We start from the raw sequence: 25,892 nt of genomic DNA on the forward strand, positions 1-25,892 counted from the left end.
TTTTGATCCCTTTTTCTCTCTCTTCTCCTTCTGGATCCCCTATTATAAGTATATTGGCACATTTTATATTCTCTCATAGATCTCATATATTGCTTTTGTTTTTTTGTTTTTTTTTTTCTTTTTCATTTGTCTTTCTGTCTGCTGTTCTGATTGTGTGACTTCCATTGTTTTATCTTCCAGATCACTTATGAATTCTTCTGTGTCATTTAGTTGGCTATTCATTGCTTCTAGGGCGTTTTTTATCTCAGAAATTGAATTATGTATTTTTGATTGGGTCTTCTTTATAGTTTACAGTTCCTTGTTAAAATGATCTGGGTTTACTCTTAATCAATACTCTTTCTTTACTCAGTTAGCATTTTTATTACCAACTTCTTAACTCAGTATCTGGTAGGCTGATTATCTCTGTTTCATTACTTATTTTTTCAGGGTTTTCTCTTGCTCTTTCAGTCAGGGCTAGTTCCTCTGCCTTTTAATTTTACTTAACTTTCGCTGTCTCTATGAATTTAGGAGAAACAATAATGTATTGTGGTCTTGAAGGGGGGGGGGTTATGTGGGAGCATCCCTGTGTAGACTTTGTCCACTATCTTTGGTGTAAGGACTGGTCTTGATATGGATGCCAGCCACATTTTTTCCTTAGGCTGTGCTGGCTGCTATCACCTTTATAGAGGGTGTGGGTGCTGTTGGGGTATCTAAAGCCTGTGCGAGTTGTGAGGCAGGACTTCTTCTCTGCTCCATGGCTGCCTCTGCCCTGTAAGAGGTGGGGTTTGCTCCCAAGTTGTTGGAGCAGAAGCCCTGAGGGTCAGGCCAGGGCTGGCTCTGTTCCCATTAAGTGTGTGTTTTTCCTTCTTGCTGTACTGAGGCCTTTGCCCCAAAGAAGTGGAGTGCTAAAGTAAGCGGGACTCATGCACTTAAGCTGGTCTGGTATGCCACCTGTGTATGAATCTTCAGCTCCCCTCATAAGCAGGTTAAAGCCACATCTCTTCCCCTTTTGTGATTGTCCCAGATCTAGTGCAAGTTCATGGTTAGGAGTGAGTGTGGTGGCAGCATTTAGTAGGTTAGGACTGGGAGTAGGGGCAATGTGGTTAGAGGAACTGAAGTGGCTAAGCTGCTGGTAGAGGTCTGGGCTGCTTCTAGGGGGCTCTTTGAATAAGTGGCAACACTGGCTGTTGCCATCCCACCTGGACCATACCTCAGGCCCCCAGGCAACCTCTGTGTTGCTAGGTCAGGTCTTTTCTCAGTACCAAGCTCTCGCATGGAGTGAGTAGGCTGGGATGCTCCACTAGCTTGGATTGGGAAGTGTGGTGAGGCAGCAGCTACTAGGGAAGACTCTCTCTGACCTGTGTATTAGCAAGCCAGCAAACACACCCTCTTTGTGAGTGGAGTCTAGGTTTCTCCAGCCTTTCTATCTGTCCTGGTGGTTCTCCCAGCAGCCAAAGGCACCTATCTCCTACACATAGGACCCCCGGACTGGGACACCCAGTCTGTGGCTTGATCCACTCACTCCCCAGGGCAAGAGTCTGCTTGAGTAGTATTTTTTTCCTCTTAAACTGCTGCCAGGGGCACAGGTTCCAATCAGACAATATTTTTCCCATCCTACACAGTTATGTGGGAATCAATCTTTCTTGAATCCTTGGTTGACTAGGAGTTCTTCTGTCAGTTTCCAATTAATTTTTTATAAGAATTGTTCCACAAGTAGATGTATTTTTGATGTGCATGTGGGGGGTGGTAAGAGCCACGTCCTCTTATTCTGCCATCTTGATCCTCCTACCCAAAATATTTATTTTGAAAGATGGCTTTCCTTCTTTTTTAAAATAACCATGCCTTTTAGCACCAAATTCTTTTTTGTTTTCACTTTTTATATTTCTGCCTGTTTTCATTTAAAATCCCCAGTACAATCTTCCTTGAGTCTTTGTATATATTAAAATAAAAATGTGCTAACAACTTCACCTTTTTGCATTTTTGTTTACACTTTTGCTTGTTTCCATTGAGTATGGACTCTATTATGATAATTATTACTTTTCCAACTTAGGAATATTTTATAGACACATTAACTGCTTACTGGTTCATAAAGAGTTTTGTCCACAGGGACTTCATTTATTATAAATAATTGAATGGATAAGGTCAGACGTCTTCATCAACACTATCAGAAAGTCAACATCATAGCCAAGAATTAAAATGTTATTTTGGAGCAGGTATCTGCTTTCTTATTTATCTTCCAACTAATCCCTTCCTAAAAGAACCTTTATATGAGATATGTACCACAGTGCTTTTTTAAGGAATGTGTAATCAGGAATGTATCTGCCTTTGTCAAAAACCTGTCATTTGTTTTTAATCCATGTGTACACAGACTATATTTTGACAATCACAATCTAGAATGTATTACTTGCCTGTTTTTTCTCTTTTTTCTCAGGAGAAATCTGCACACTTACTAATAAGTCAGTCATTGGTACTTCCCATTTGTTATTAATATCAACGTTAACAAACAATTCCATCTGGAGGATTAAAAGTATTAACTAAGAAAATTTCCCTCAAATATGCTGAAATTTATTCCAGTGATCTTGAGTGACTTATATGTGATTATACTTATAATTGAATTTAATCCCATAGATAGTTATGGCACACTGGACAGAGACAATAATAAACTACAGTTCATTCAAAGATGAGTTTACAGAATGGTGAGGGCTATTGATGTTCTAGTAACTGGAAGTTCTACATCTTTTCAATATATGAATTTCTACAAATTTCTGGTAGGATAGATCTCTGGCATTTCAGAAAAATACAGATTTCTATAATATAAGGTTTTGCATTTACCTCTATTATATTTCAACTTACTAGCTTGGGATCAATATGTATTCCATATCTTTAATTTTAATTGTAACATCCAGTGTAGTATTTATCCTAACCAACTGAAAAATGTGTTAAACATGCCTTTTGTCCAAACTGTTGAAAAAAATTAGATCACAATGTGAATAATTACATGGAAGGTGCCATAGGAGACCACCCTTGTGTTTTAATTCTTAACTTTGAAGAGAGCATAACTTTCTAAAATGTCTCTCAGAAGAAACAATAACATTTAGCTTATTTTTTTAAATTACTGTCCTAGTGAAGTTTGTAATGATATGCTGAGAACAAATTTTTATGGAACCAGTCTTGTATGTAGATCCAGATTCATTTTTCCCCATTTGTAAGATAAAAAGAATAATGGTAACTCTCCAGGTTTATTATTTTTAATGAAAGTATATTGACACTTTAGTTAGTCTCATTTGAAAATTTTTCAGTTTACTTTACTCATTTGTTGAGTAAATCATCAGCTGATTTTTTTTATTACCTAAATGAAAACCTGTATTTATTTCAATATTTTCACTTTTCAGAATATTTTTCTCAGCATTTGGGCGAGTATGAGAATGTACTAGCAGCACTTGAAGACTTAAATCTTTCCATCCTAAAGGCAATGGGAAAAACAAAAAAAGTAAGGAAATTTGATTATTGTCTATAAAATCTCTTTGAAAAATATTTCTCTTGAAAATCATACCTATTTTCTAATGTATCATAGAAGTATAGATTTGTTTTTATCACTGATAATTTATTTTTCTTGATATAAATGAGCTATTTTATTCATTCACAATACAATTACAAAAGACTTACCAGATGCCAGATACTGTGCTTCATACTAAGGATACAAAGATACAAAGAGTCGTTCAAATAGTTCTTATTCTGATGGGGAGACAACTGTGTAAACAAGTGATTACAATATAGCATGACAGAAAGAAGCACAAGATAGAACACCTTATTTGTGCTGGAAGAGATGACATCTGAGCATTTGAATTAAGAGAAGTAGTTATAGCTAGGCAAAGGAGAACCGGACACAAGGAACATCATGTACAAAGGTCCATGTGTCAGGAGGGACACAAGGCATTCATAGAAATGAAGATGGTCAATAAGGCTAAAATAAAGAAAATCCAAGCATGGCAATGTGTGAGGTAAAACTGGTGTGGTAGGGAGGGGTGGCATCTTTCACAATGTTGTTTGCAAATCTAAAGATTTAGACTTGTTTTAAATGCAAATAAATCAGCCATTTTAAGCAGAGATATGAAAACTCATGTAGTCTTTTGAAAAGACCATGTAAGAATTACCTTGTGATGAGGGTGGAGAACGTGGAAGAACAGAACTAAGAATATGAGTGAGGAAGCTGGTTCACTAATCCGGATGAGAGATATTGGTAGTTTGAAGGTAAAATGACAGAACATATGGGGGAAAATAAGTGAATTGTACATATATTTGAGATCCCATCAATAGAATCTGGAGAAGGATTGAATATGGGGGATGGGAGAAGGAATCGTCAAGGATGAATCCTACTTTTCAGCTTGTGTTCCTGGATAGTGGCACTATCTAGACAGAGAATGCTAAAAGAGGACCAAGTTTAATGAGGTAAGATCATATGTTATTTTTTAGGCATAGTGGATCTAAGCTACTTTTGAGACATCTCAGGAAAGTCAAATAAGCCATTGCATACATAGATTTAGACCTGAGAAGTGAAGTCTAGATTGGAGATATAAAATTTGTGAATTGTTAGTGCTTAAGCAAAGAACTTGAGTGATATGTTATCTGAAGACGGAATATAAAGTAAAAAGAGGAGGGGACCTAACACTGAGCTTTAAGGAACTTCAGCTTTTGATGGTGAGTAGAGAAGAATGAGCTAGCAAGAGTGTCTGAGATGGAGTGGGAAGAAAGACAGGAGAAAATCCAGGAGAGTAGTGTCCAGAGTTGAAAAGAGTATGTCAGAAAGTAGGGAGTTGGCAAGTGTTGACTTCTATGAAGAGATCAAGAGAGATGAGAATTAAAATTTCCATTATCAGTAAGTCAAAAAAGACATTTTAGCAAATAAAGTGCATAACAAGAAATTAAAAAATTAAAGAATGTGTGGAATTTATGGATAAATATAGCAGATTAATACATAAAAGTAATTCAGCTTGCTCTTGAAGCTCCATGAAAAAGACTGAAATTAGATTTTTTTAATGGGGGACTTTATAGCAGCAGAATTTGGAAACTGAAAAGCAAATGGACAAGTAGTTGACAGAAGACTGGAGATATTTAACTGTTTGGCCTGGAGTGAGAAAAAGGAGAAAAACACCAGCTTGATTTGTAGAAAGTTTCAGAAATTGGTGTCACTAGTTGCCACTGGAAAATGAGGGGAGATGTAGGGCTAAAACAAGGTGACCTATTGGAAATCTGAGTAGGAAACAGATCCACAGATCCCAAATCCCCTGTTCTTCTTCACCCAACTAAGCAACTGCATCTTTGTCAAACCAGGTAGAAAACATTCTTGCTCTCTGAAAAGATAAAGGAGAGTCCTGGGGTGGCATCAGTCATAGCTGAGGGATTAAATAAAAGTTTATGTACTACACAAAAAGATATCCAGCTCTTTTCCCTAACTTGACTCTGAGTGTTGGCAACCAGGCATATACCCTCCAGGCAGAGAGGAAGAGGTTGTCTCTGATAAAACTAACCAATACAAGAGAAAAGACCTACAAATCCTTCAGTGATGGAGCTTGGCCTGATCTCTCCTCCCACTGCATAATCAGCTTGTTTGTACTTAACCCTTAAATATGCAGTCAGCCAAGTGCCATTAAACTTCTTACAGGAAAGACAAAGATGAAAACAAACTGAAAAAGAAGGAAGGGGGGGACTAATATAGTGATCTTGGAGGAAGGTAAAAACTTCAAGGTAATATCCTTAACCTCTTTCAAGAGATAAGAGAAGATACTGCACCCATGAAGCAAGAACAGGATGACAAACAGTGGGCAACTGGAAAATAATAAAATGCTTTTGGAAATTTAAACAAGAGAGCAGAAATAAAGACTTAGAATTTTGGAAAATAAAGTTTAAAAAGTCTGCCAAAAAGTAAAGCAAAATAGTAGATGAAAAAATGGAATATCAGTCTAGGATGTTCTATATCCAAGTAACAAATTCCAGAAAGAGAAAACGGGAAAACAAAATCTGAATACATTTTCTCTTGACCTCTTCAGGAGAATTTGGAAACTGCATAAAATTTTATCCCTTGGGAACTTCTCTCCAGAAATGGTAATTTTTAAAACCTCAGCTTGATATGGCTGGCTTCTCTTCTCTTTGTTTAGATCTTATCTTAAATATCATGTCCTCATAAAGATCTTCTCGGACTACCTTATTTAAAAGAGGTTGTCTTCCTAAATGCCCATCAACAGATGAATGGATAAAGAAAATGTGGCACATATATACAGTGGAATATTACTCAGCCATAAAAAGGAATGAAATTAAGCTATTTGTAATGAGGTGGATAGTCCTAGAGACTGTCATACAGAGTGAAGTAAGCCAGAAAGAGAAAAACAAATACTGTATGCTAACTCATATATATGGAATTTAAAAAAATGGTACTGATGAATCCAGTGACAGGGCAAGAGTAAAGATGCAGGTGTAGAGAATGGACTTGAGGACATGGGTAGGGCGGGCAAAGTGGAAGCTGGTACAAAGTGAGAGAGTAGCACTGACATAGATACACTACCAAATGTAAAATAGATAGCTAGTGGGAAGTTGCTGCATAACATAGGGAGATCAACTCAATGATGAGTGATGCCTTAGAGGGCTGGGATAGGGAGGGTGGGAGGGAGTCATGGGAGGGAGGGGATATGGAGATATGTGCATAAGTACAGCTGATTCACTTTGTTGTACAGCAAAATTTGTCACAACAGTGTAAAGCAAGTATATTCCAATAAAGAGCTTCAAAAAATGCAGTCGCCTCCTTTGGGTTCTACTTAAAAAAAAAAATAAAAAGGTTGTCTTTATTAGAGGAACTCATTTGTTCCTTGTTGGAAGTTAGGATGAGTCACTATATATGTATTTTTTTTTGTTTATTTGTTGTCTGTAAGGAGGAAGAAAGGAGTGTCTTTTCTGAATATCCAGAGTCTAGCAATTAAAATAGACCTGACAATTAAAATGAACTCAAAAATTTATTGATTGGTTAAATAATTGATGAAATAGTTATTCCTAGAGCGCCAAAGGCTAAATAATTTTGCTGCTGAAAGAAAAATTGTTCCTTAGTTCATTTAAGGAGCTTTCAGGTTTCCTTAATAGGAAGGTCTTACAAATTGCACTAAAATCATGTTCTTTTCCTTGTATAAATACAATGAGGCTTTGTGGGATTTAAATCAAGGTCAACCTGTTTTTTGGTCTCTTAGGTACAAAATCTTTTTTTTAGCACTGACCCTTAAAAATGCATTTGAAGCACATAATCATACTATTTAATCAAGGATAAGGTCTTTGTTTTGTTTTATTCTGTTTTTAAGAAAGAAAACCAGAAATCATCAAAAATAAAATTAGAAAGGTTATTTGCACAATAGCTCAAAATGAATGAAATGCACGAGTTTTGACATTTTTCAAGCCACTGTTGAACTGATGTTTTCTCCATACTGTCTAGCACAATGAACCTTTCTGACTGAGAAATCCAGTATTTCTTTCTGAGAGTCCTTATAATATTTTTACCCATATTAAAAGTCCTGTCTCAGTAGGAAGAGTTGACTGTTCTAGGCTTTTAAGAAAAATGAAATGCAAGATATTTGTGGTCTGTCTTCACTGGCAATACATTTGTCTGCTGTGTGAGAGAATGGACAAAATGGATTCCAGCTGCTTAACTTAAATTCTAGGAGGTAGGTCAAGACAGATATAGTCTGTTATCATTATTTTCCCTTCCTCCTCCTTCTCCCTTAACCCCCCAGCCCTTTAATAGATCCTCAAGAATGACCTGGATTATTTTACTTTGTTTATTTTTCTGGAATGAGCACCACAGGTCAAATTTCAAATGGTTATTTGAAAGCCTTGAAGGTAGTTAAAACCAGAATTCTTGACTTTGAATTTCACACACACACACACACACATTAGATTTGTCAATTTGTTTTTCTTCTTTCTATAGTGAGGTGATAAATAACTTATATCATCAGTATGTGATGTGCTTGTCATCTCAAAGCACATAGAATTCTGATACTTAAGCTAAAATTTAAATGGGATTTTCCTAAGGTTTATTGGTAAGGCTTAAAAGGAGATTACCATAAGCTAAAATGAAAAATGATGTTCTTAAAATAATTAATTATTTAGGGTGTGATGGTCACATTGTTGAGTGAAGCTGGAGAAATGCCAAAATTAAAATGTATGTATATATTTAGTTTCCTCCTAAAAGTTATTTTTCAAATAAGCACACCCTACAATACATCATCAATGATTTTAAGAAAAAAAATAGACTTGAGTCCTAGCACTGCTGAGCATCTGTGTCTCCCTTGTTTATCTCCCTGGCACCTGTAGATGCCTTCATTTCAACCTTTCCATCTCTTCTCTATCCCTATTTCCTTATATTTAGCATCTGGGCCTCCCAGGTCTCCATGTGCCTTTCACCAGTTTAAAGTTACAATCATTTCATTTATGGGAAGTCTTATTATAAAGAAAAAAGAAATAACAACAGGTCTCGGAATTCCTATCTGGGGAAAACATCATTAATTACTATTTTTATGTTGGTTTTATCATTAGAAATTTCCCCCTTTTCAGGTAAAGTATAGGCATTGAAATATTACCATGTATGAAACAGTGACACCCTCTTAGGCTCATAGAAGAAACACCCTCTTAGGCTTATAGAAGGCAGGCACTTTCATTCTTCATCATAGTTTCATTACAGTCCTTTTAAGTATTCATTAAAAATAAAATGAAAAATATATTCTTGGACTTCAGAGCAACCACAGGAAAACATTTTCCAAAAAGCGAATTTGACATTCCATTTGTTCCTTAAAATGATCTTTAGTGTAATGTGTTTAGGGAACAGGAGATAAAGACTCAGGGCATGAAAAGTAGGAGAGAAGTTTCTTGAGGGTGCAAATTTGGCCCAAAGCAGAGAAGCCCTGTGACAGGCCTGAGCCTTAGAATTCCTTTCAAACTTGGCCAGATTTTGCCCAGCCTGGCAAAGGGGAATCCCAGGTCCTTGGAAAGGCTGCTTCGTTAAGTCATGGGGGACAGAGTCCTCTAGGAGACCCAAGGTCTCCTGGAGGAGTCTGAAAGTATCTGCTCACTTATAGAGTGAGAATCTCAGGCAGATGAACTTGCCATCTCTGTCTGGGGAAGGAGGGGGCAGAACTGAGATCACAGACCCGACCCAGTTCATGTGAGTATGACTTTTGGGGTTATTTAAAGGTGAAATTACAGGTAGGGTTCAGCCCATAGGATGGGTGATTAGTTCAGGTAAAGAATATCAACAGGGTGGTAGCTAGGAGGATAAGGGACAGAAGCTCACAGTGAAGTCTGGACAGGCACAGGACTTGGACTGCCACCCACAGCATTAGTTTTTTCTGACTATTGCTGCAGCCCTGCCAAATTACCTGATCACTGACTGACTTTCCTGAGCCAAGTTACCAGACAAAGCCCAATATCTCTTCTTTCCTATTAGTTTAAGTCTTGAGTAGCTTTGAACAAAAAGGGAATGAGAATTAACAATAAATGCCAGCTAACAGTTATTTAGTGGCTTAAATTTAAATATCCTTTAATACACATTATTTCATTTATTCTTTGTAACATCCTAGTGAGGAATGTCAGGCCAATGAAAATATACTTATTTCAAAAATGTGGAAACTGAGTCACAAAGTGCTTAGTTGATTTATTAATATCATAAATTTAATGAGATTTAAGCCAAGTGATTTTCATTTGAAATTTTTTGAGGTTTATGTGGTTCCACATTGAACATATTCCAAACATGTAATTCTAAGTTGTATCACGGCACAGAAAATTTCTGGTGTTAGATAAATTTGCTCTTTGAAACAATTAAACTCTTCAGCATTCAGCTGTGGATCAGCAAAGACTGGAGACTTCCAGCTTCTCTGGTAAACTTACTTTCAGTTTTGCAGGTGAACAAATAGGTGCCCAAAGCTTAGTGTAATATGTGAAGAAAGAATGTAAGAAATTATAGACAGAGTGGATAATAATTAAATGCTAAAATAATTAAATGCTAAAATCAAAAGACGAATGGTACATATACAACATTCTAGACAAGTAAGTTCATACATTTTAAAATACGTAGTCTAATGTCATCAGAGATATAGAAGGAACTTTACTTAGAAAACAAGGGAAGTTACACGGCATATTTAGCTTTTTACTTGGAGAATAAATATACCCAAAAGAAAAGCTAATATACTCAAGACCAATAAGCAAAAATATTGGTGGTCCTCTGAGCTCTGCGTAAATTTATAAAGGATCCAAAAGCATCCAAGCAGAAGTCCAAATGATTTTTTTCCAAATAGCTACCTATTTCAACACTTTTCATTCTTTATGTACTCACATAAAATACCACATTTACCATTTGCTATATATGTATTTATACTTGGGTTTGTGTCCAAGCTAACTGTCCTGTTCCACTGATAAAACCGTATATTCTAGTGTTATTAATATACTAAATTCTTGCTTGAATACATGGGTAGATTTGAAAATGTGAAAGTGCAAGTCTGTCCTGGTTGTTCTTTACCAAAGAATTGAGTTTTTTGTTTGTTTGTTTTGCCATTTTTATATGTTTTATAATTATTTTTTTCCAATTCTAAGGAAAAATCTCATGGGAATTTTTATTGTATTTGCATTCCATTTGTAAAGTGATTTTGAAAGGTTGTCATCTTATGCCTTCCTATAGAGGTGCATAGTATTTCTTCATTTATCCTGGCTTCTTTTTATGTCTCATTAAATTTTTTGATATTTCACATAGTTTCAAAACATGTCGTTTAATTTATAGATATTCTGTATTTTTGATGCTTTTATAAATGGTCTGCCTCTCCATATTCCTCTGGAAAATGATTGATTTTTTTGTATATAAATTTGGTGACTAGGTTAGCTGCCATCTTGAGTAGCTGCTTCATCTGTGACAGTCTATTTATCCTCCTTAAGAGATATTACAGGCTTGAATACCGAGATCCATTGCCACTTAATGAAAGGACCAAACTATCTCATCTGTCTTCCAGAAAATCTAACCAATCTCTACATTGTCTTGAGCTTTCTGGCTCACTGTCTCCCATTTTTCTAATCTGAACTTTGAAGCTTCACCTTTATGCTTGTTGTTATTATGTAAAGTTTCAAAATCTTCTTGTGACTCTACATTTAAAATCTTATATCTTAAAGGAATAAGATTATTTCCCACAATATCAAATATAACTTTAAAATGGTTTAACAAAATACTACAAATACAAACTTGTAGAAAACAGATTTTTTATGTTTTTATTGGAAGAGGAAAAACATAATAAAACAGTGAACAAATAACATTTAATTAACTGCTAATACACTGGTATAGGATATGAATAAACTTGTTCAAAATCAATAATCAGATAAAACTCTGTTGTGTGGAGGTGAGACAAATAAAAAGGTGAGAATGGGCAGGATTTTAATAGAAAAGGAAGATAGAGGAGCTTGCATGTCTTTGACCTCTTAAGTAGGCAGTTTGGGGGCCTGGTTCTGCCAAAGAACTTCATTCATGTCCAGAAGAGGCTATGGTTTATCAATGGATAGGGTCTGGTTATGCTGACTGCAGTTTGCTACATTTTACCTTATTTGCTGTTTCCTAAATGAGTATATAAACAGCAAACAGTGATCTTGCATATAATCTTGAGTTGAGAGGACTTGAAAAAACTCAACAAATTCCTAGAGCTGTGACAGTTAGAGGCCCCAGGTAAATCTCTGGTGTACCCCAAAGCAGTAGGAATCCTTATAAATAATCCCTTTTTTTCATGATCACTTTTTTAGACAATCCTACCAATCCTTTCAACTCTACTCCCCTTCCTTCACCCAAACAGAAAAAAAAAATATGGTAAGAAATAATTGTATTTTTTGTCATGTACCTATAGTTTTGGAGCTGTTTATTTCCTTCATGGGAATCTTTTCTTTTCTTAATTTATCTTTCTTAAATGGCCACCTGGAGAACTTATGTTCTTAATAGAAATTGGGAGTTACTTTTCTGCCTAGTGAAGTAATGAGTACAAAGTACACTATTTAAACAGAAAAGGAGGTTTGCTTAAGCATATAGCTCTGAACTGCAGTCGCTTTCATGAAGTAATAGCCCTACTTCTGAGGAACTGATCTTTGAAATGTTCAAAGCTAGATGAGATAAAGAGAAGTTAATACAAACATTTCTAGGGGATACACAGCCCAGCATGTGATTCCTTCTGTCATGAAAATAAAATTTGATATGACTCATTTCTTTTGCCTAAAGAGTAAAATTGCAGAGGGGGAGATTAAAATTTGGTCTTTGTTGTATTTCTCAGATCCGACAGACATCAGTTATTATCATGTTGAAGTTTTTCTTTCCCTTTCTTGTTTGCTGTTGCATAAAAAAATGCTAAGTATTATTTGAGGAATACTTAGATTTTCCAAAGTCCTTATTGAGGTAGTATATTAAAAAAAGTATGTGTTACATTATGCCTTTGCTCCCTGTGCGGCTACAAGACAATAGAGCTCGTGGCCACATAGTGTTGTATGATGTCCCCTTTGGAATGTAGTGATCTGACAGTTGTGTACTAGCACATGGCCTGTAGCTCTAATGGCCCTACAGGGGTGTAGCATGGTGTGATATCTCTGGTTTGGTTCAAAAGTGACACAACCCTAGAGTTTCTTTGAACTTGGACAGAATTCAGTTTGAATTTCTGTTATATATCATATTCACTTTTCAAGACTATCAATAGCCCCATAAATGGTTTGATTTCTGACAGTATGGGAAGGAGTTTGTTTTTATTAATTTTACACTTATGTGTTTGAATACTAGCTGTGTGTTGTTACTCTGTGAGATTGAATATCTATTCAGGTAACCTATTAGCTTTTCTTTTTAAACCAGAATAATAATAATAAAGCTAACATTTATTGAGCAGTTAACACCTACCAAAGTCTATGCTGACACTTTTAGTTTAGTATCTTATTTAATCCTAATATTTCATTAGGTAGGTTCTGCTCTGTTCCTATAAGTGGATAAAGAAACTGAAGCCTAAAAGTCATACAGCTAAGATGCAGACAGTAATCTCAAAACTGATGCCCTGCTAGATAGCTTCCTCCACAAGAGGGCAGACAGCAGTATCAAGCAGTATCAGCAGTATTTCATCGTATGGAACTGAAAACCACAGCCACAGAAAGACAGAGAAAATGAAAAAGCAGGGGACTATGTACCAGATGAAGGGACAGGAAAAAACCCCAGAAAAACAACAAAATAAAGAGGAGATAGGCATCCTTTCAGAAAAAGAATTCAGAATGATGATGGTGAAGATGATCCAGGACTTTGAAAAAAGACTGGATGCAAAGATCAAAAAGTTTACCAAAGACCTAGAAGAATTAAAGAGCAAACAAACAGAGATATGCAACACAATAACTGAAATGAAAAATACACTAGAAGGAACCAATAGCAGATTAGCTGAGGTAGAAGGGTGAATAAGTGACCTGGAAGACAGAATGGTGATAATCACTGATGCGGAAAAGAATAAGGAAAAAAGAATGAAGAGAACTGAAGATAGCCTAAGAGACTTCTGGGACAATGTTAAATGCACCAACATTCACATTATAGGGGTCCCAGAAGGAGAAGAGAGAGAGAAAGAACCCGAGAAAATATTGGAAGAGATTATAGTTGAAAACTTCCCTAACATGGGAAAGGAAATGACTACCCAAGTCCAGGAAGCGCAGAGAGTCCCAGACAGGATAAACCCAAGGAGAAACATGCCAAGACATATGGTAGTCAAACTGACAAAAATTAAAGACAAAGAAAAGTTATTAAAAGCAACAAGGGAAAAATGACAAATAACATACAAGGGAACTCCCATAAGGGTAACAGCTGATTTCTCAGCAGAAATTCTGCAAGGCAGAAAGGAGTGGCATGATATATTTCAAGTGATGAAAGGGAAGAATCTACAACCTAGAATCCTGTACCCAGCAAGGATCTCATTCAGATTCGATGGAGAAATCAAAAGCTTTACAGACAAGCAAGAGCTAAGAGAATTCAGCACCACCAAACCATCCCTACAACAAATTCTGAAGGAACTTCTCTAAGCGGGAAACATAAGAGAAGAAAAGGACCTACAAAAACAACAACAAAACAATTAAGAAAATGGTAATAGGAACATACATATCGATAATTACCTTGAATGTAAATGGACTAAATGCACCAACCAGAAGACACAGACTGGCTGAATGGATACAAAAACAAGACCCATATATATGCTGTCTACGAGAGACCCACTTCAGACCTAGGGACACACAGACTGAAAGTGAGGGGATGGAAAAAGATATTCCATGTAAATGAAAATCAAAAGAAAGCTGGAGTAGCAATACTCATATCAGATAAAATAGACTTTAAAATAGACAATGTTATAAGAAACAAGAAAGGACATTACATAAAGATCAAGCGATCAATCCAAGAAGAGGAGATAACAATTATAAATATATGTGCAACCAATTTAGGAGCACCTCAATACATAAGGCAAATGCTAACAACTATGAAAGGAAATGCAAGGCAGAAATAGAGACACGGATGTAGAGAACAAACATATGGACACCAAGTGGGGAAAGCGGGGAGAGTTGGGGGGGAATGAATTGGGAGATTGGGATACCAAATTTTACACTCTAAATATATGCTATTTATTGTCTGTTAACTGTATCTCAATAAAATTCTTAAAAAAAAAAAAAAACTGATGCCCTATGAATCTCTTCCTAACTTTAGTGGCTTGAAGCTACCATTGTTTCCAGTCAATTCCTTGAAAAGATGACAAAAAAATAAAAGAAAAAAGAAAAAAACATCGTTGTTTAGAGAGAAAAGAAAAAATATTCTAGGACTTGTTAGTTATAACAGTTATCTACTTCTATGTAACAAATTTTCCCCCTAAATAACCAGTTATTTCATGCAGTTTTAGAGGGTCAGGAATTCAGGAGTTTCCTCTGAGCTGATTCTGACTCAGAAGCTATAGTCAAGTTTTGAGTTGAGACTGTAGTCATATGCAGGGGTTTGAGGAACTGCTTCTGAGCATCTGTTGGCATATTCAAAAGAAACAGAGAGTCAGTCATGTAGCTTTAGTTCCTCATCATGTAAGCCTCTCCTTAAGGCAGCTCATATGACATGGCAGCTGGCTTTCTCCAACGCAAGACCCCAAAAGAGGAAGAGAGAAAGATAGTGAGGCAAAGAGATATACAGAGAGAGACTAAGATGAGAGAAGAGACTATGATTATAATATAACCTTGGCAGTAACACCCTATCACTTCTACCATATTCTGTTCATTAGAAGCAAGTCAGTAAATCCAGCCCTCCTCAAGGGGAAGAGAATTAAACATAGCATAGGATATGTGTACCTATCTTTAAAACTAGTGTAATAGTCAACTTTTAACTGCGTGTTTGTGTGTGTGTGTGTGTGTGTGTGTGTGTGTTGAGATGGAGTGGTGGAAGGGAATCTTTATCTGTTTTTTTTTTTCTCTATTAATATTTGCCTCCATTAAAAGAAACCAAATTGATTTTTTAAAACTAACATACATTTCAATTCCTTGTCTTAGTTGAGTATTAGAAATGCTGAAAGAGAGTGAGAATCAATTATGTTTTTAGAACTGTGACTCAAGCCATATATACAAATGTATATATGATGAAATAGGTATCAAAAGAGCCAAAACATGCATAACAGGAGAGGAAATACATTTTTAGGTGTTTGAATTAAGTTAATATTAAAGATGACTAGTCTAAAATAAGCTTTTAAGGAAGTTCTTCAAAGGTACCAGCTCTCTTGGGCTTCCTAGGTGGCGCAGTGGTTAAGAATCTGCCTGCCAATGCAGAGGTCATGGGTTCGATCCCAGCTCCAGGAAGATTCCACATGCCACGGAGCAACTAAGCCCGTGTGCAAAAAAAAAAAGTAAAAAAAGGTACCAGCTTTCAAAGAGTGTTTCAGTTTTCTTTAGTGACTGAAAATCTCTCTCTTCGGAATGACTCCATTCAGTCACTCATTCAGCAGAAATGCTCTGCTAGGAAGTAGAAAGGAATCTAAGTTTTACAACACAGTGTCCTCAAGAGGCTTACCATAGAGTAGAATGGGTAGTACAGGACTGTCTGTAATGCAAAGCTTTGAATAGATTTGATAGGAATGGTTCAAACCATGTGGTAAGAATAGAAAATAGGAATGCATTGCTTTGTCCAGCTAATCAGGAAAGTTACCAAGGAGTAGTTGGCATTTAAGCTGAACTTCAAAGAACAGAAATCTCTGTCTATAGGTAGAGATTGCTGGAGTAACAGTGGGAATAGAATGCACTTTTAGGAAAAGAAATAATATAAGCAAATGTGTGAGAAAGTTTATTTTCATGGAAATATGGGGAATAATGCATGTTTGAAGCATAAGGTTATTTTGGTTGTTAGTGGGTGTTCGGGCTGAAAGGCAAACTGGCTGGAAATTTAGAATTTAATTGCTAAGCAGCGGAGGGACATTGAAAATTTAACAGAGGGATAGTCAGTACAGCGGAGGTCAATTAAGTGAGCTCTTAACTTTTCTCATATATATTTATTTGGTTTCCCACCTGTAACCTCTAAATTCAGGATAATGTTTGCTCCAGTCATAGTATTGATCTTTATTCTTTGAAGGAAAAGTTATTGTGTCCATTATGCCATTTTGTGCATATTTATGTGTGTGTGAATTTAGGTGATTTTTATGAATTCTACAAAGTTTTTCAACAAGCATTACATATCCACATAAAAAAATATAATGGAACTATTTTAAAAAATAACTACTTTTTAAAAGTGTTATTCTTGATCTGATTTTTTTTCTTTTCTTTTTCTTTTCTTTTTTTTTTTTTTTTTTTTTGGTTTTTAGCAGTCAAAATGAATTAAGAAACACAAAGCTAAGGTTGCCAGCACTGTTTTCCTACTTGAGTATATTTTTGTGTGCTACAAAGTAGTAGATAAAGACCAAGAATTCTGGGCTTACAGCAACAAACAGTTATGCAAATGTTCAGAAAATATTTATGTGTGGGTCAGAGAAGAAAATAAAAAAGAGAATATTTATGTGAGGATTTTTCTTTCTTTTCTCAGGAATATCACATTATGTAGGTGACCATTCTTTCTTCCTAACATGGTCATATCATTTTTCAATATTACTCTGAAAATCAGTATTTCAATTACATGAAGTTGGGGTAGGTGAGTGATTAACTCACAGGTATTATCTCTATTAAAGGAGAGAAATGCATCTTGATTTGCCTTATGATTCAGTAAAATATGAGCAATATTAACTATCTTGTTATAGTAAATGTGTTAGCATCATGATTTTATCTTAAGAAAAACATTAGATCACTAAATATCACACCTATCAAATTTTGTTTGTAATATATACAATATTTAAAATGACATTATAACAATAAAGAAATATTTTAAATGAAAAAAAAATCACCCTTTTGACTATCACCCAAATGAAAGGGCTATTTTTAAATTTGTGTCGCCTTCAGTTCTTTGTCACCTTCTACTCTTTCTTTTATCTCCTGTGGTAGATTCAATCATTGGGTAGGCCCAATAATTTAATCTCTTTAATATTGTTCACGTCCATCCTATTCGCTCTCAACCCACTGTCTGGGCCACGTTAGGCAGAGTTGCCATTGATTTCACTGGGATTATTTGCCACAGACAGCAAATTCATTATTCTGCTACCAATGTTGTCTATAGGTCATGCTCCACCCTGGAGGGTGAGAAAGCTTTCCAAAAAATAAGACTTTCCCTCATCTGTCTAAAACTTTGCAATGGCTCTCCGTTGCTCTCAGGAAAAAGTCCAGACTCTTTTGCCCAGGGCACACAAGACTTGGCCCTTGTCCATCTGACTCTGCTGCTCATCTCTCCAGTCCTACTTTTTGCCAGTCCTATGTGATTTCCGTCCCAGCCATACGCAGCCATTTACAATTCCCTGAATTCCCCCTGGTCTCTGGACTTTGCCATAGAGTGGTCCTTCTGAGTGGATGAATTCCTTTGCTCTCCCCAGGTGTGTTCTCAGGGCTCAAGTTATCCATTTGCTTTTCATCTGACTGGTCCTGAAATTTTCCTTATGATGCTGCAGGACTCAGTTTAAGTGTCATTTCCCCCAGGAAGTCTTCCTTGACCACCAAGAGGAGTTCTGTGCTCTGTCTGCACCTCACACATACCCCTATGATAGCTTCTATCACTTTTTACTATCTTGAAGTGTCTTATAGTGCTAGGGCTAGTTAAGCCACTCAGTAACATTTTTTGAAATATATTAGCTCACAGGAAGGGCGAGGATATGCTGCAGGTCACTGCTGATCTTGCAACAGCTGGAAGGGAAGAGGGGCTCAGTGACTGCAATACAATTCTGGACAGGTTGGAGAGCCAAAATGACTTCATTCCAGGGAACTTAGGGAAAAGGCAGGTAGGGAGCAGATTCACAAAATTTCCACCAAAAACTGTTTCTAAAATTTGGAATATTTAGTTGCAGGGCAGCAACATACTCTTTCTGAATTTACCAAAATGCAAAGTGAGAACCGCCTATCTCCAGCCTGTCTGGGTTCCACTGGTGCCACGGGCATTCAGGGCCCCCTGGTAAGGGGCCAGAGGCATTTTGTGGCCAGCTGGGGAGGACTGAAAAAAAAGAAAAGGATTAGCAGTTTTAATCATAGTGCTCATACAATTTGCATTTTATAGAGGATGCCATTTTTTTTAATTGTCAACATTGTTTTCTCATGGTTTGATGTTTTTCCTTAGTCCGTTATGATGAACTTGCCTTTAAAATGGTTTCGTCTGTGACACATCTTCAGTTCATGATCTTCTGTTCTGACATTTTGAGAGCTGTAACCAATATTATAATGTGGTAGAACAGGGTAGGTGTAGGTGAGTAATATTTTTAGAGTTTCTTTCAAACAGAAGCCTCATTTTCATGTTGATAATCTAAGTAACAAGGAGGAAAAAGAGACATATAGCATAAATTTCACATAAAGTACGCTGATAACATATTTAGTTATATGTTTCTTAACAATTCTAAACACTTTTTCCCACATAAATATTTTTAATAATGATGAAGCAAAGTGAGCTTGTTTCAGGGAGAACTTCAGTCTGGCATAGAATTGCATGCATATCCCTGAGTGACAGGCCAAACTGCTACGTATGGGTCAAGACACACATGATTTATGCGGAGGTACAAAAGTCTATCAATAACAGAATTATCAAAATCCAACAGAAATTAATTCATAACAATATAGGAGAATAACTGAAAAGGAAGCACAGCTCCTAGTCAGCCATCTCCTCATTTATATGATCAAAACAGATCATATGCAGTGACAGAACGTATACTCCTACAACCCCCTTGGAAGTACAAAGGACAGATGTGGAACCTGCCTACTCAGAGTTATAAATAGCTTCAGGAGAAGAGTCCAATGCCTCTGAATCCTAGAGAGAAAGCAGAAAAAGTAGCTTCAACAATAGGAAACACAGACTTCTTTTGAAAAGCAATAAGCAAACAAACAAGAAAAAGGGTGTGGTGAGAAGGGCGTAAGGATGCTTTTTTAATCCAATTTAATAAGCACACTGGGAGCACCTACCCCATTCAAGGTGTTCCCAGGTGTTAAGCACCAAGAAGAGTATAACAGGAAACAAAAATTACCCAACAATGATGATAACAAAAACACTTTTATTAATAGCTATTCTACTATCTTGATCATTGTGTTGCAGGATTTTTTTGGCTAGTAGAAAAAGTGATTGTTGATTTAATAAAGAAAACACAGTAGGAAATTTTGTAATCCCCCTTTCCTGTCCCACAAAGTTTAATGCAAAACAGTGAGCTCTTCAGCCTCTTTGCAAGAATGGGACTACTGTGAGGAGTGGACCTATGGCCATAGGAAAAGGGCAGTAGCCGGAAGGGGCTGTTTTCTTCCTTTAATTCTTACTCTCCACTCCCTTTTATACTTTCTCATGCATATCAGAGGCACAAGTAAAGCTCAGTGAGCTGATTATTGGTAAAAGGTTAATTCATCTAAGTTACTTATTTTAGACAAAGCATTATGTACAGAGTCCGTATTTTATGTAGCCTAAGAGACATTTTGTAAATGAGTCTTATAGAATTAACAGATAGAAAGTAGCAATAAAAGCCCCCTACTTCAATTTCAAGCTAAATCCATGGCAGCTCTTTCTCTTTTGTTCCCACAATTTTCATGGATATTGTTTGAGGAGGAGTTAGGAGGCAAATTCACTACCGCTCCTTATTTGCAATTCCAAAATCCATAAAGTTCTGAAAACTGAATGCTTTGGTTTTGTTTTTATTGTTGTTGGTGTTGTTTGATAAGCTTAGCACCTAAATTCATTTGGTAGCAAAACGTATTTTAGCATTCAGTATTATGCTGCAAAAATATCAATATAGTCATCACAAGATGCTGCCCCAGACCCTGATGAGGATATTATATGATACATGGTATATACCATTACTTTTCTAGATTCTGAAAATTTCTGAATTTTGAAACATTTGGCCCTGATAGTTTCAATAAAAGATTGAGTTGAGATGGCTATATCATTGTATATGGTATGATAATGGATCTCCTAATTATTCTTCCATACCACCAGATTGTTTGCTTCAGCAATGCAATACTATCTTATGTTAAAAACAAACAAACTACCAATTCTTTGAAAATTGCATTTCAAGAGCAGCAGAACACATCATGAATAAGCAAGTAAAAACTTACCCCCGGTGTGATGGGGAAAGTATGTATGGATTTATTAACCTTTCAAAAATGACACTCTTATGAGACTACTAATTATGTTTGTGGCAGGTGTACTGGCATATAATGAATTAAGAATGCTTTCACTTGTAGGCTTAATTTACTAAGAGGAGTCAAGAGCTACCTTCTGAAAGTCATTGCTGACAGACAACTTAGATGGCTTTGAGCATAGTCAGTTGGTCTAAAGAATAATTCCTTTTTATGTTGCTACAAGATAAGATTAATTCTTGCTTCTTTACAAGCTCTTTATCCTCTGTAGTATTCTGGAGGAACTTTCCTAGTTATAACATGTATCTTCTTAGGAGGTAAATGGTGTAACCTCAAATTTGTGTCTCACATCTGGAAAGTCTCTTTAATCAAACAGTTAAGAAAATCCCATAATCACACTCCTAACTATGGAGTTATTTTAAGCAGATGAAAAAGCTAACTGCTAAGCCTGGGAGTTCTCAATGAGAATAAGTTGAGATAGAAGGGAAGTCAAGATCTCACACCAAGGTCCTGTATGCTCTCTTCCCCTGTTTCACCTACCACTGCTCAGGGCCCCAAATCCAAATTTAAAAATATAGCCTTGTAGGACCGTTTATAAATCAATACCAATATTTCCTCACTTCACTGAAATCAGACACTACATTAACCATTCAGGGATGTGCAAAACCACAGAGCCCTGATAAATGAAATAAATTAATAATTGGGGCCACAGGGCTGAATGTCCCCAGAAGGCTTAAAATTTCATTAGCAACAACAGCTCCTAGAGAGTTGTTCTCAGCCATGCCAAGATGACTGAACCCAGATTGCAGCTTGGACCATGCTCCCTTCAGATCTCTGACCTCTTTTCTTGTCTAATTCTTTGCATCTTTCATGACTCTTGATATCTCATACCCAGCTGACCTTTCCACACAGAATCTAATGTAATTCTTTATAATAGAAATATCTGATATATATTGAGCATTTAATACATATTAGCTACTGAGCATACATTATCTCAACTAATCTTTTAGCCCAACTGCATGAGATTCTCTTACAGCCAAGCACCTGGCAAATGGTAGGTACTCAATCTTGTTTCCTTACCTCTCTCTTCATCTCCTCTAATAGTTTATTTATTTCATCCTGAGATTCTTTTATCTGACCCAACAAATATTTATGGAGTGCTGTGTCTGCTCAAATCCTCTGGAAAGCAGATGCTAAGATAGATCTAGGAGTACAAGAAATTTGTTGGGAGAAATGCCTGTGAAGGGTAAAGGGGAGAGGAAGCAGAAGTAATAGGAAAAAACCTTCACACTATGATGCTGATCTAACATCTGGAGAAAGACATGAAAGTTGAGCAGGAAAACCCTCTAAGAAAGTCCTGATCAGGCCAATGGGGAGCCCCAGAGCAAAGCCTGCCCAAAGAGGAGTTCCATATCAGGCAGAAATGGCCCAGCCTTTGAACCTTCAATCATTAGTTCAATCATTAGTTACGAATAGCCTGGAGAGAATGTGGCTTCAGCATTAACATTTCAGAGGATCCCTAAAGTATAGTAGCTGGAGGTTGTTAAATAAGTATGTTCTAGTGACAGGTTTTCTCTGGTAGCACCTCCACGGCTACCACAATACCTACTATATACCAGAATGTGATTTCAGGAACATGGGCAAAGATTCACCTTTAATAATTCATTTCTCTTAAGCCTCAAAAGCAAATGTCCGTGGGAAGGGAAGGACCTAAAGTCTTTGTTATCTAATAACTTAGCAAAGGATAGTTGAAAGTTTGCTAAGAGTAAAAGGATGGGGCCCAAAACTTCTGAGCTGGAGAAAGGTGATAAACTGGGACAGAGAAAGGTGTGCAGGAAGGGATAGTGACTGCATTAAAAACAAATTGCCTAGATCTATATATACAGATGTTCATATCTCATCCTGGTTGTATGTAATACTATACAGAACATTTAATTTTTATGCATATTTATTATACTTTGGTTTGATCGGAAAGGTTTACAATACTTTTTTCTTCATCATAGGAAATACGTAAGTTAGGTAGGTCCTTATTCCTGATACAATTTTATAATAAGGCTGAACATTATAGTTCCTAGAATGTTCTGGAAATATTCTGAGACACAAAGTTGACAGCATGGGAGAAGTAAACCTAACATTCCCCCCTAGAGTCAGGTACACTTGTAAGAATAATCAGCATTGCTACACAAACACTGAGTACCTGGTGTGGAGCTTTGGAGACCACATGAGTATTTAACAGGGTGCTGTAAAGGTATCCTCTCTAATCAGAAGGAATACAACCTTCCCTCTGCTTTTCTCTTGGATTCTACTTCATGTTTCCACATTTTCATTATTGGAATTATTTTTCTTCATTTCATTAAGAAAATGAAAAGTTTCTTATTAGCAAAGCAGCTGACCTTAGTTCTTATTTACCAAAGTGGTAAGATTAAAGGATCATGTTAAATATCAAGATGCACGCAGCAGAGTGACCATAATTCTGTGTGCTCTGTCTCTTCCTGAATTGCCCTTTTTTGAGGCCATATAGCAAGAAGAGACGCGTAGAGTGGGCACAAGAGAATTGCTTCAGCTATGGAAAGAAGAAGAAAAATTGGTTCTTTTCTTTCCACCCAGTGTTAGACAAACCAGTGAACGCAGCCTGTTCTGGGGTGGAAGCTGAGACCTATGTTCCCATTTCATAGATCTGAGGAAACAAACACAGGGGAGTTAATGTACTTGCTCAAAGTCACACTATGAGTTAATGGCCAAGCCTGTCAACATAGAATCACATCCTCCATTAAGATCAAAAAATATTATTCACAGAATAATTGGGTAGAAATACTCAAATCAGTTCCTTTCAGTCCAGTCACTAAACTGTTAACATGGGACCACTTCTGAGCACAGTGAAGATTATCACTATAACCTTCCAGCTACAGGATTCTACATGTGTTTTCATGGCAAAGGAGCAAAATGGAAGCTTCTGATTAAAATGAACCCTTTCGTAAGAAACGATCAAGATTCTTAGCAGAGTTTCATCACTGTCTTATAGTCTTTTCATTTTCCATTGTACTCCAAGCCTGGAGCTCAAAATGCCTAATCAAAATTTGCTTTTTGTTGTTTATATAAAAACTGAATTAATTTTGCTCTATCAGTTCCTTGATTTTTTTCAGCAACATAAATGTACTTTATTCTAAATATTTAAATGTTTTTATTTCAGTGATGAAAAATAGATTGATGGATAGTAAGATTATAACATTCATTTCTTCTAAAATCTAATTTTACCTTTTAATATTAAGGTTTTTGAGTGTTAGATTCAATATGGAACACAGAAAATCTATCTCAAATATGAAAAAGGAATATAAAATTATACTTGAAATAACTGGCAGCCTGGAGATATTCATTTCAGCATGGACTTTGATGAATCTTTATGTGAAGGCTTTACATATTTCTGAGAAAAACCTTCTGAAGATGATATGATTTGTGTCTCTGATCAAGAAAAACGGATTTTCAGAAATTATGCTGCTTTTTTGCGACTATCAGCTTAAACAGCTAAATTCAGCTGTAATTTAGATGACATTTCCCCTCCATTTTAAATGCTCATTCTTTGCTATGAAAAGCTTTCCTTCCAGCAGTGCCCTTAAGGGCAGTTTTAGAGTCGAGAGCCTCTGCCCTTCACAGTGTCAGACTAGAAATTGTTGTTTCTCTCCACAGACCCAGAAATGATCAAGAGGATTTTTGTGTTTTAAACACTTTTTGATATGAAGCAGCAGGAAAAAGACAACTGTATTCTAGTCTACTCTAGGAGGGCTGTGTGATCTTGAGCAAGTATCCTTAATCTATCTATACCTCATTTTGGAAATGAGGAATTTGTATTCAGTGCCCCCTTCTAACTCTATAATGGACTGTCTGATTAGCTACTTGCCTATGAAATTCAGTGACTTTCTGATACTGAAATTTGCTTCTCAGATCAACAGGTTATAGATACCATGTTCTTGTTAATAATTAAATATCTCTCTCTCATGCCAAGTGAGACCTTTTAGTAGTTATATTCATTTTGTGGGGGAATGGAAATGTGTCCTAATTAGTAAACCGTATGTATATTTAGTATTTGGCTAAAACCTTATTTGTACTTTATCAATGTTTTGTGTGTGTGAATGTAACATGAGTGTTCGTGAAATGAATGCATTTTAACCTATGACAACAGCAAAATCAGGCTGTTTTGTTTTATTTCCTTTTCAAGTGCACTTTACACAGTTGTATTTACAAAAGGATATTCAGTAAATAATAGAGTTACTAATCTACAAATTTTATTCCTTTTTTACCCAAAGTAAAGATTAATCAATGAGCTTGAAAGTAAAGCGTTTTTTATTTTATTTCTTTAAAAAGATACTCTGTGTGTGATAAAAGCAATTTGAAAATAGAGGTTTGGGAATGTCTCTTTTTAGAGTTTCTCAGACTTTTAAAAAAATATATCCACTTATTTATCTATTTAGTTATTTTGGTAATATCATGGGATCTATCCTCTTAAATTTTTAAGTGTACATTACTATTTTTTAAATAAATTTATTTATTTTATTTACTTTATTTATTGGCTGCGTTGGATCTTCTTTGCTGTGTGTAGGTTTTCTCTAGTTGCAGAGAGCAGAGGCTACTCTTCATTGTGGTGCATGGGATTCTCATTGTTGCAGAGCACGGGCTCTAGGCTCACGGGCTTCAGTGGTTGTGGCTCGTGGGCTCTAGGGTGCAGGCTCAGTAGTTGTGGCGCACGGGCTTAGTTGCTCCGTGGCATGTGGGATCTTCCTGGAGCAGGGATTGAGCCTGTGTCCCCTGCATTGGCAGGCGGATTCTTAACCACAGCGCCACCAGGGAAGCCCCCCATTACTGTTGACTATAGGTACAGTGTTGTACAGCAGATCTCTAGAATTTAATCATCTTGCTTAACTGAAACTTAGGCCTATTGATTAGTAACTCCGCATTTTCCTCTCCCCTCCCCCAGCTCCTGACAACCGGCATTCCACTCTTTCATTATTTAAATTTGTCTGTTTTATATACCTCACATAAATGATATTTAGGAGAAGTCAAATTGCAAGTGAACGTTACCCTTCAGGTACTTCGTGTGCTTAAAAATGATATTCAAAGAAAAGTGTGTGAGCAATAAGGTGAAAAGCAGCCTATTTGGGGGGAAGAAA

At 36.4% G+C, this 25,892-nt stretch overlaps 1 protein-coding gene across 1 annotated transcript in view; it reads left to right on the top strand.

Annotated features, from left to right (window-relative positions):
* The window catches only part of NECAB1 (N-terminal EF-hand calcium binding protein 1), a 260,566-nt gene that overhangs the window by 133,096 nt on the left and 101,578 nt on the right, over positions 1-25,892 (top strand). Inside the window, exon 5 of the mRNA XM_057736117.1 lies at positions 3,372-3,469. Within this exon, the coding sequence (XP_057592100.1) occupies positions 3,372-3,469 (98 nt within the window). The remainder of the gene's footprint in view (positions 1-3,371; positions 3,470-25,892) is intronic.

This window comes from Hippopotamus amphibius, chromosome 5, assembly GCF_030028045.1.
Source record: "Hippopotamus amphibius kiboko isolate mHipAmp2 chromosome 5, mHipAmp2.hap2, whole genome shotgun sequence".
NCBI lineage: Eukaryota > Metazoa > Chordata > Mammalia > Artiodactyla > Hippopotamidae > Hippopotamus > Hippopotamus amphibius.